The sequence below is a fragment of the Sapajus apella genome, unplaced genomic scaffold, assembly GCF_009761245.1.
Source record: "Sapajus apella isolate SASKATOON/1434 unplaced genomic scaffold, GSC_monkey_1.0 scaffold38, whole genome shotgun sequence".
Classification (NCBI taxonomy): Eukaryota; Metazoa; Chordata; class Mammalia; order Primates; family Cebidae; genus Sapajus; species Sapajus apella.
Genome location: NW_022436978.1, coordinates 3,470,306 through 3,480,265, shown reverse-complemented (window position 1 = coordinate 3,480,265; position 9,960 = coordinate 3,470,306). Strand labels below are relative to the sequence as shown.

General features: G+C 41.0%; 1 protein-coding gene across 2 annotated transcripts; it reads left to right on the top strand.

Moving 5' to 3' along the window:
- The first annotated feature begins 3,005 nt into the window (after positions 1 to 3,005).
- ZNF501 (zinc finger protein 501) lies at positions 3,006 to 8,903 on the top strand. Of its 2 annotated transcripts, none has more exons than XM_032298064.1 (2): positions 3,006 to 3,605; positions 6,561 to 8,903. In XM_032298064.1, exon 2 carries the CDS (start codon positions 6,643 to 6,645, stop codon positions 7,555 to 7,557), a length of 915 nt encoding a protein of 304 aa, XP_032153955.1. In that variant the 5' UTR covers positions 3,006 to 3,605; positions 6,561 to 6,642; the 3' UTR covers positions 7,558 to 8,903. The 2 variants fall into 2 exon arrangements, with proteins under 2 accessions (XP_032153955.1, XP_032153956.1); XM_032298065.1 differs by lacking the exon at positions 3,006 to 3,605 and adding an exon at positions 5,342 to 5,366.
- Positions 8,904 to 9,960: the final 1,057 nt, after the last annotated feature.

The following is a 9,960-nucleotide window of genomic DNA, read 5'->3' as shown; positions in this document are numbered from 1 at the left end:
CAAAAAAAAAAAAAAAAAAAAAAAAAAAAAAAAAAGCAGGTATGGTGGTGCATGCCTATAGTCCTCACTATTCTGGACGCTGAACCTGAGGTGGAAGGTGTTTGGAGCTTCAGTGAGCCAGGATCACACCACTGCACTTCACCTGTGTGTCAGAGAGTAAGACTTTTTCTCTTAAAAAAAAAAAAAAAAAAAGTTCCAAAGTGGAAGCACTTCCTGAGTTTTTGGTCTTTGGGATGATAAAGAATTTGTTTTGCTTTATCTTGGTACACTGAAATTTAATTCATGACTTCAGAAGGACACAGCAGGGATGAAGCCACATCAGATCCTCAGAATAAAAGAGAAAAGATATGATTTGGGTTGCTCAAGACCACACAACCAATGTCAGATGAGGTTTAAACTACGGTGTCCTTGCACTTCATTCACTTTTCTCTTCGTTGGTCGTACCTCTGTTCCATATGTCTTTATTTTTTATAGAACTGACCACCTTTTTTTTTTTTTTTTTTTTTTTAGATGGTTTTGTTACCCAGGCTGGAGTGCAATGGCATGATCCTAACTCACTGCAGCCTAGACGTCCCAGGCTTAAGCAATCCTCTCACTTCAGCCTCCCAAGTATTTGGGTCTACAGGGATGAGCTACCATTCCTGGCTAATTTTTAAAAAGTTTATTTTTTTAAATATCTGTATCCGTAGCAAAAACCTACAGAGAGGTTCTTGCTATGTTACCCAGGCTCGTCTCAAACTCCTGCCCTCAGGTGATCCTCTTACCTCGGACTTCCATAGTGCTTAGAGTACAGGCCTGAGCCACAGCATCCACCCTAGAATTGACCACTTAGTACCGAGATCAGTTCAGTCATGGAGACCCCAAACCAGCAGCACTGAAGGAATTAAGAAACAAACACAAAGATACAGTGCAAAGTGGGATCAGGGTGCTAACAGCTTTCTGAGCTGAGCGCCTTGAACAGACTCTGACCCACATATTTATTCTCTGTCAAACAGGTGATTAACGAGCAGGTGTGCTGTGTTTTCTCACAGCACATGAGCATTCTCCACAAGGGAGCAATGGGGGCAGGGTCACGTATCCTGTGTTTAAAGAATTGGCTTAACCATCATATGATATGCATACATTTTCCACTACTTCAAAACACCCTGAGCGTTTTCTGCTTGGGGGCCAGCTTGGTTTTCCTTGCTGTCGTTCTCAGTAAACAATATAATCTGTCACACGCATTAGGACTTGTCCCAGCAACATAGTGCTCCAATTTTTCCCCATCCTGAGGATGTGAGGCGCTCACTTGCATAAGATTTTTGTTATCAGAATCTCAGACTTCCCTGAGTGTGAGGGTGACAGGTAAGTTGATTATACATTTTGGCCTTTACTTTCTACATAAGGCAGACCCTAATCTTAACCATATGTGGCATTAGTTTCATTTATTTTGTCCACTGGCCACATAAGGGCCAAGGTTATTTTAGTTTTATGGAATGTTTTTGGTGTCCATCCCTACCATTCATTTTCCACCTCATTGAAAGAAGCTCAGCCCAAACTATTAAAGTCCAGATTACTGTTTCTAGTTACTTGTTCTACCTAGGGTACCTCACTCCAGACTTAATCTCTTCCACACACTATAGCCTGCCGAATTGGAGATTCTTTGAACCCTAATGTTTGAGGAATAAATAATTAGACCTAGGCTCTCTGGCTTGTGGCTTGTGGGATGTTAGGGCTAGAGGGAAGAACTTGCTCTCTGATTCCAAACAAATGCTGAGAATATGACACCCAGAAAGTCAAGGAAACGTAACATTATTGATACATGGCATGTCAACTGACAGTTTTACAAAGGGTCACTTTTTAGCCAAAGATAGAGATGGCCTGTCTGTGGCACCATCATTCCTGATTTGTGTCCGAAAAGGACTCCATTTTGGGAAAACAGCCATCTGGAGATTGGAATGGGTAGTTTTTTTTTTAGATGGAATCTCGCTTTGTCACCCAGGTTGGAGTGCAGTGGCGTAATCTCGGCTCACTGCAACCTCTGCCTCCTGGGTTCAAGCAATTCTCCTGCCTCTGCCTCCTGAGTAGCTGAGATTACAGGTGTGTGCCACCATGCCTGGCTAATTTTTGTATTTTTAGTAGAGATGAAGTTTCACCATGCTGGTCAGGCTGGTCTCAAATTCCTGGCCTCGTGATCTGCCTGCCTTGGCCTCCCAAAGTGCTGGGATTATAGGTGTGAGCCACTGTGACTGGTCTGGAATGGATAATTTCTCTGCTGCATCTCATTTACTCAGCAAGTGTTCACTACCATATGATGCACATTAGGGATATGATGGTATGCACACAGCCCTGTTGTCCTGAGCTTGCAGATCAGTAGGAATGCTTGGAAGTGAATAAGGTACTCTCTGCTCATGCCTTCATCTCTGGACTCTACCCATCAAGATAAGCCCATGTGTGCAAATATTTCCTGAGTTAGGGCCAGCAAGATCTGAAGTTTTGTAGAAAGGGATGGGTGTGCTACCTTCAGGCCTTGAAAAGTCACTGAAGCCAAGGCTGAACAATAGGGACTGAAGCTGGGATTTGAGAAACAGATCATAGTCCTAACATTCACCAAAGATTTAAAAAATACTAGATGTTCTTACTGATTCACACATATTAACCTCATTTAATCCTCACAACAACCCTATGAAATTTGGTATCATCATTATACCCAATAAGTGAGGAAGCAGGCACAGAGAGGTAAAGTTGTAAAGTTCAAACAACAAAAACCGGGGATTTAAGCCCAAAGTAGAGAGGTTTTTTTTTGTTTGTTTTTGCTTTTTGAGACAGTCTCACTCTTGTTACCCAGGATGGATGGCATGACCTAAACTCATTGCAAACTTCACTTCCCAGGTTCAGTTGATTCTCCTGCCTCAGCCTACCAAGCAGCTGGGACTACAGGCATACATACAAAATTAGCCTGGCTAATTTTGTATTTTTAGGAGAGATATGGTTTCGCTATGTTGGCCAGGCTGGTCTCGAACTCCTGACCTCAGGTGAACCGCCTGCTCCAGCCTCCCAAAGTGCTGGGATTACAGGCGTGAACCACCGCGCCTGGCCTGCAGAGCTCTTCTTTTGGCCACTTGAACAAACATCCTGGGTCACTAAACTCAGGGATTCCTGTGACAAGATTAGTTTTCTTACAGGTGAGAATGTGTGAGTAAGGTGGAAGCCAGTTTTGTGAAAGCCTTGAGAATCCCCAACGGACAGTAACATAGGAAGCTAAATGCAGCGGACCTGCAGGATGGACTGATGCACAGTAAGAGCTCCTTGTGGTCGACCCTCTGACTTCCATTCCGTCTCCCTGTGCTGGAAGACGCCCGTCAGGTCGGCTCGCAGGCGGTTTCTAGGGCCGGTCTTCCCCGGCGCAGGACCGAAATCCTCCGCTTTCCGGCAGGGAGGAACCACCGAGAGGAAGCCACTCCCGCCTTCCTAGAGAGGAGATGGTAGCCGTTATTGGCCGAGAGGCGCGGACTGCTGACGTCACGCCGGCGTGGGGCGTCAGGGACTTGCCGCATTCCGCCAGGCAGCGTCCAGAGACCTGAGTGTTGCTAGGTGCAAGAGGGGAGCGCCGCAGGAAGCGCACGGTGAGCTGTTTCTGCTGTGTCCGGCTGCTGTGGGTAGACTCCAGCGTCTCCCTCGGGACGCAGGGCCTCTTCCATCCCGGAAGGCCTTGGGAGCAGAGGCAGGGGGCCTGGGGCAAGCTTGCCATGAAGAAAGGAGAGGTTGTTCAAGAGCCCTAGGCTGGGAGTCGGGGGACCTGGGTTCGATTTGTACATACTTCAGCAAGTCAGTGAACTTTTGGGCACTTTACTTTTCTGATTTCCAGAAGTGAATACTGTTTCCTGCCTTGCCGTTTCCAAAGTTATGCGGGTTGACATAAGTATATGCAAGAGTTATCACCTTTCCTTCATTATTTATTCTTAACAGCAACAAATTACGTACTCTATGAAGACTTGTAGACACTATAATAATACGTTAACAGCAGGCATTATTTAAAGCTTACCAGCTAGCATTCTTCTAAATAGTTGCCATGGAGTTACCCACTCATTCGTCACCACAACCCTGTAAAGTACTTACTGTTATCTCCATTTAACCGTTGAAAAGCGGGAGCAAAAAAAGATTAGGTAACTTGTTCAAAAGTCCTAGCCCCAGAACCCATGCCATACTTGTAAGTTTGGTGGAGGAAGATAATATAATCAGAGCAGAAAGTCCCACAGTAGAAACACGTAAAATTCTTTGAGAATGTAGAGGAGAAGGTGCCTTGGAAAAGTAATTCTTTGAAAATGTAGAGGAGAGGGTGCCTTGGAAAAATTAAGAAAAATGTCCCACAAGGAAGAGGTGTCGAGGTTTACATTAGAGCTAAATATTAAAGGTTGATGACAAGCTTGAAAATAATCGGTGTCTTATTTGATCAAACGGGGAAAAAAAGAGAAGTTTGAAAATAATTAAACAGTTTGTTCAGTGTCAGTTAAAATATGCGAGTGGATTGGGATGTTAGACAGGAAACAAGGTTCCTGCCTTCGAATGCAGTGTTCTTTACATTAGGAGGGGTTCTTGAAACCTTTTCCTTATGAAGGGTCCTTAACATCTTGCAGCAGATACTCCTCACACAAAGGCAATCCTCTTATTTTACAGAAATTCCCCCAGTTCTAATTATAGGAGGATAACTGACAGTAAGCTTCCCTGCTATTGATTCAGCCGGTTCTGAACAAGACCCACTCTCCTCACTGCTAGCTCATTTAGTACTTTCAAATAATGAATAAATAGACTCAATCAAAGATGGACTGGAAGGGCTTGGTTTGAGGTTTTTGCTCTTTTCCCATCTGTATATACAATCAAAGCACTGCAGAATGTTGATACTAGAGGAAGCTTTCAATATTTTCTAGATTTTCAGTTTTATTTAACAAATAACAAATGGATGAGAGTGAGTGGCCTGCTTCAGATTTCTGAATAAATTAGTGACAGCTGAGACTAGAATCCACACCTCTTGACTGAGTCCATTTCTGGTCCTACTGCCTTCTGCTGTAGTCCTGCAGGACTTTTGAAATCAATGGCTTTTCCAGTAGGCTCTGGGGAGCCTTTGGGCCCCAAGCTGATCTCCTGTAAAGAAATACTTACTCCAGATGCTTAGTCCTTAGAAGGACCTGCCCTCTTTCTTTGTGCATTGCCACATCTCCCTGAAGTCTACCCACTCACTAATTTTTGTCATTGGTGATACTCCTCTAGGATAATAATGATATTAAACTCCTGGCCTCAAGTGATCCTCCTGCCTCAGCCTCTCTCTTTTTTTTTGAAGACAGGGTTTCACCATGTTGGTCAGGCTGGTCTTGAACTCCCGACCTCAGGTGATCCACCCACCCTGGCCTCCAAAGCGCTTGGATTACAGGCGTGAGCCACTACGCCTGGCCCTGCCTCAGCCTCTCAAAGTGTTGAGATTACAGGTGCAAGCCACCATGCCTGGCCTATATTATATACTTCTATATTATCTAAATATTTTAAAGTGAGATTATATATATGTAATTTACATGATTAGAAAACTAAGATAAAAATGGGCTTCAGAGAATAAGGATGTGTTACTGTCCAGCACCACCTAGGGAAGAGGTTGCTCTGATGTGCAGCACCTGAATGTTTATTCTTTAATTCTGTGTGGCTTATTTAGGGCACCAGGGTTTCAAAATTTGATGATCATTTAATTATGATCAATTAAGTAATTTATTCTTTCTCCAGTTCTTTATTTCCCAAAGAGTGCACTGAAGACAATGATTTGGTTCCCAGACAGTTTCTCTGAAGTCCAGAGAATGTGTTAACCAGCTCTATATTGAGCATAAAAATTTTTCCTTGTAAATAAGTAAAGTCACTTTATGTTCTATCTCATTCCCCTTGTGAAGCTGATTAATATACTTCAGATTCTGAAGTATTTCTTTGGCTACAAAGGTGAGGGCCAGCTCTTGGACCATGATGCTGTAGTCAAGTTACTGTCCAATTAAAGCTGCTTCTTTAAGGACCACTTCTCTAATTTTCCTGAAACAAAACAGCAATATCTTATTCTCTTTCTGTAAGCAGGACTTTAGTTTTCAAACCCATGTGTTTCCAGTTGGACCTAGGGAGAGAACTATAGATGGCGAATGTTTTGTAGAGAAAGAGAGATCCAAAGCAACACCTGTAAAAGTGACTGAATAAGGAAGGATTGGTGAGATAGGCCTATTGAAAGTTACAGCCTGGATCACATTTGAAATCTTAGAAGGGAAACTCTTTGATTATCGCTGATAGGTAACCTAAGGAAATTGAATTATTATTCCTCTGTTTTTTGAGTAGAGACTGTAAGTGGACAATAAGTTTCCCTAACACTTAATTTTCCCAAGTCTAGGATACTTATTCCTTTCACATTTTCCAGTTATTTATGACTGTGGATGGATGCAAATCTGGATGATCCCAAATTACCTGGGTTAGTTTTTAGTATTTGATTGTTTCAGAATCAATCATGATAGGGAATTTTATAGAATTTCTAAGACCTGTCACTACTTAATCTCTTTCTTCAGAGAGGCTGATCATCAGGAGTTCACTTTTGGAGAAATTGAGAAAGCATGCTGAACAAGGAAGAGGAAGGGAAATCCTTCAGGGATGAAGGAGAGGATAGTAATGCATGTGTGTGAGCACACACAAACAGTAACCTTTCCTAGGAGAACAGTATTACTATATGAATTTGGTGTTATAAGCAGCATGAATTGCAGCCAAATATCACTCAAAATGAAACATCGGAGCGTTAACATGCAGAAGAAACCTTCAAAGTGTAGTGAATGTGGAAAGTTCTTTACTCAGAGATCATCTCTTACCCAGCACCAGAGGATTCACAGAGGAGAGAAGCCCTATGTGTGCAGTGAATGTGGAACTTGTTTCCGCAAACAGTCAAATCTTACTCAACATCTGCGAATTCATACGGGAGAGAAACCTTATAAATGTAATGAATGTGAGAAAGCCTTTCAAACAAAAGCAGTTCTTGTTCAGCATTTGAGAATTCATACTGGAGAGAAACCCTATAAATGCAGTGAATGTGGAAAAGCCTTTTGTCAGAGCCCATCCCTTATTAAACATCAGCGAATTCATACTGGAGAGAAACCTTATAAATGCACAGAATGTGGCAAAGCCTTCAGTCAGAGCATATGCCTTACTCGGCATCAGAGGAGTCATTCTGGAGATAAACCTTTTAAGTGTAATGAATGTGGGAAAGCCTTTAATCAGAGTGCATGCCTCATGCAGCATCAGAGAATTCATTCAGGAGAGAAGCCCTACACATGCAGTCAGTGTGGTAAAGCCTTCACTCAGAACTCTTCCCTTGTTGAACATGAAAGGACTCACACTGGAGAGAAACTTTATAAGTGTAGTGAGTGTGAAAAAACTTTCCGCAAACAAGCACACCTTAGTGAGCATTACAAAATTCATACTGGAGAAAAACCTTATGAATGTGTTGGATGTGGAAAATCCTTTAGGCACAGTTCAGCACTTCTTCGACATCAGAGGCTTCATGCTGGAGAGTAAAATTTGGAATATAATGAGTATGGAAAGATTTGTATGAAAGCATCTTTTTTTTTTCTCTTAAATTCCTGGGACTATAAGACTCAATCTGCAGCTAGTATGAATATTTTATATTTTGAACAAGAAGTAACGTGTCCTAATCTGGAGTTTGATGCCTTATCTGCTGCTCAATGCGTGTAACCTTATCCCCTCTGAGCCTCAGTTTCCCTGTCCCCCAATAGAAAAATGGGGATATTTCCTAGGGTTGTGTTGAGAATAAAATGAGTTCTGTGTGACAGTTAACTGCCATTAATTAGCTGTTCTAAAAGTTTATTTAAAATATTAAAATCTGACTGGCAAATCAGCATTGTCGTTTGGTTCCATAATGTATTATTTCTTAAGGACATTTTGTAATTGGGCTGTGATTTCATTATTAATCTGCAGAAGTCTATTTAAACTGTATGTCTAGGTTTAAATAGGATAATATAATCTAGACTGGTTTATCCTTGAGAAATTTCAGATTTAATAAGAGGAAAAAAATTACTGATTGAGATTTAAGTGGACATTTTGAGGTGTACTTCTGGATACCCTCAAGATCTTCATTTAGGTTGTGATACTTTTTATTACTAGGTCTAATTTGACTTTAAGCTCTAAGTTTTACTTTTGCATTAAAAGGAAAGCCTCTCTGACATTAACTAAATAAAACCTCAAGTTGTGGGACTTCTGTGTGTGTTTAGGATTGGCAGCAGATGATTAAGAGAAGGCGTAGGACAGTAGAGAGGACTGGAATACAGAGGAGAATATAAGCATGTAGATGAGGATGTGGCTGTATTTGTTTTGAGTTCTAGGAGCAGAGCACCAAATGTAGTCTCTTAAGGGAAGATGAGGTTAGAAGATACTAAGATCCCAGGTTCCAGCAAGCTATGCCACTGACTAACAACTAGCCACTTGTCAAAGGAAGGAGAGAACAGTGTTTTGGGGAAGCTGATGGGTTGGAGTGCCTAATTAAAAGACTGGCTCATTAAAAGCCATAAAAAAGCAAAGAAAGGATACTTTTAATGGTGCATTAGGCTGTGCTAGGCTCTTTAATGTAAACAAGCACCTCTAATGCTAAAAGCATCCTTGCAAGAAAGGTAGGAGTTAACTATTCACATCCTATAGTCAAGGAAAAAAGAGTTTGACTTTCTGAAAGTTAAACAGGTAATGTCAGTTGAATCTCAAATATGTATCTTATTATCAAAAGTGTAGTTCTGGTTTCTATAATACCAAAGTCACATGCAGGTAATTTCCTACCATTAAACCTTGCTATTAATGTGAGATGCCAAATTTGTCAAAACCATTCTTAAAAAGTAAAGATTGATTTTTTTCAACTTAATGTGTGCTTATTGAAATACATTGATAAAATTAGAGAAATGAAAAAAAAGTGCATACTTTCAGCAAATAGTCACCTTAGTGTATTTATTCTAGCCTTCCTTTTCTGCATAGCTCTTTTTGCTTCCCTTTTAAGAATAATTACAATTGTACTATATTAGAGTACTATAGCCTACTTTTTAACATAACACTGTAGCAGTATGTTAGGCTTTCTATAAACTTTATTTTAATGGTTGCCCAACATGTCATTGGTCTGTTCACAATTTTTTGACCTGTTCCCCATCTGTGTGATATTTATATTCATATATATATATTTTATAAATCAGAATCTGCTAATGATGGTGCCTGTCATGGTGTGAGTTCCCATTAGTAATATTCATTTGGCAGTGAAATAGCTTTATATATAATATTTTTACCATTTAAAAATTATTTCCTGAGGATTTTCAGAGGGCTTAATCTTTTTACTTATTTATTATTTTATTTATTTATTTTTTTGAGACAGAGTCTCGCTCCATTGCCCAGGCTGGAGGGCAGTGACGCAATCTTGGCTCACTGCAACGTTTGCCTCCCAGGCTCAAGCGATTCTCTTGCCTCAGCCTCCTGAGTAGCTGGGTATACATGCACATGCCACCATGCATGGCTACTTTTTGCATTTTTAGTAGAGACATGGTTTCACCATGTTGGTCAGGCTGGTCTCAAACTCCTGACCTCGTGATCTGCCCACCTTGGCCTCCCAAAGTGCTGGGATTACAGGCGTAAGCCACCACACCTGGCCTTACTTATTTTTAAAATTTCATTCATCTTTTTGACTGGATAATACAAGCTTATGGCTTAAAATTCTAAAAGTACAAAAAGTTGAACAGTGAAAAGTCTTCCAGTCAGCCACCTGCTTGTCCCCTCATTGTCATAGACAACCAATTTTATGTTTGTTGTTTTTCTTACAAAGATCAGTATAATTAAGCAAACATCTTTCTCTTAAGACTGTTTTTAGTGCAGTTTTGAATGTATAGTGAAATTGAGTAGAAAGCAGAACGTTCTCACATATCCCCTGCCCAA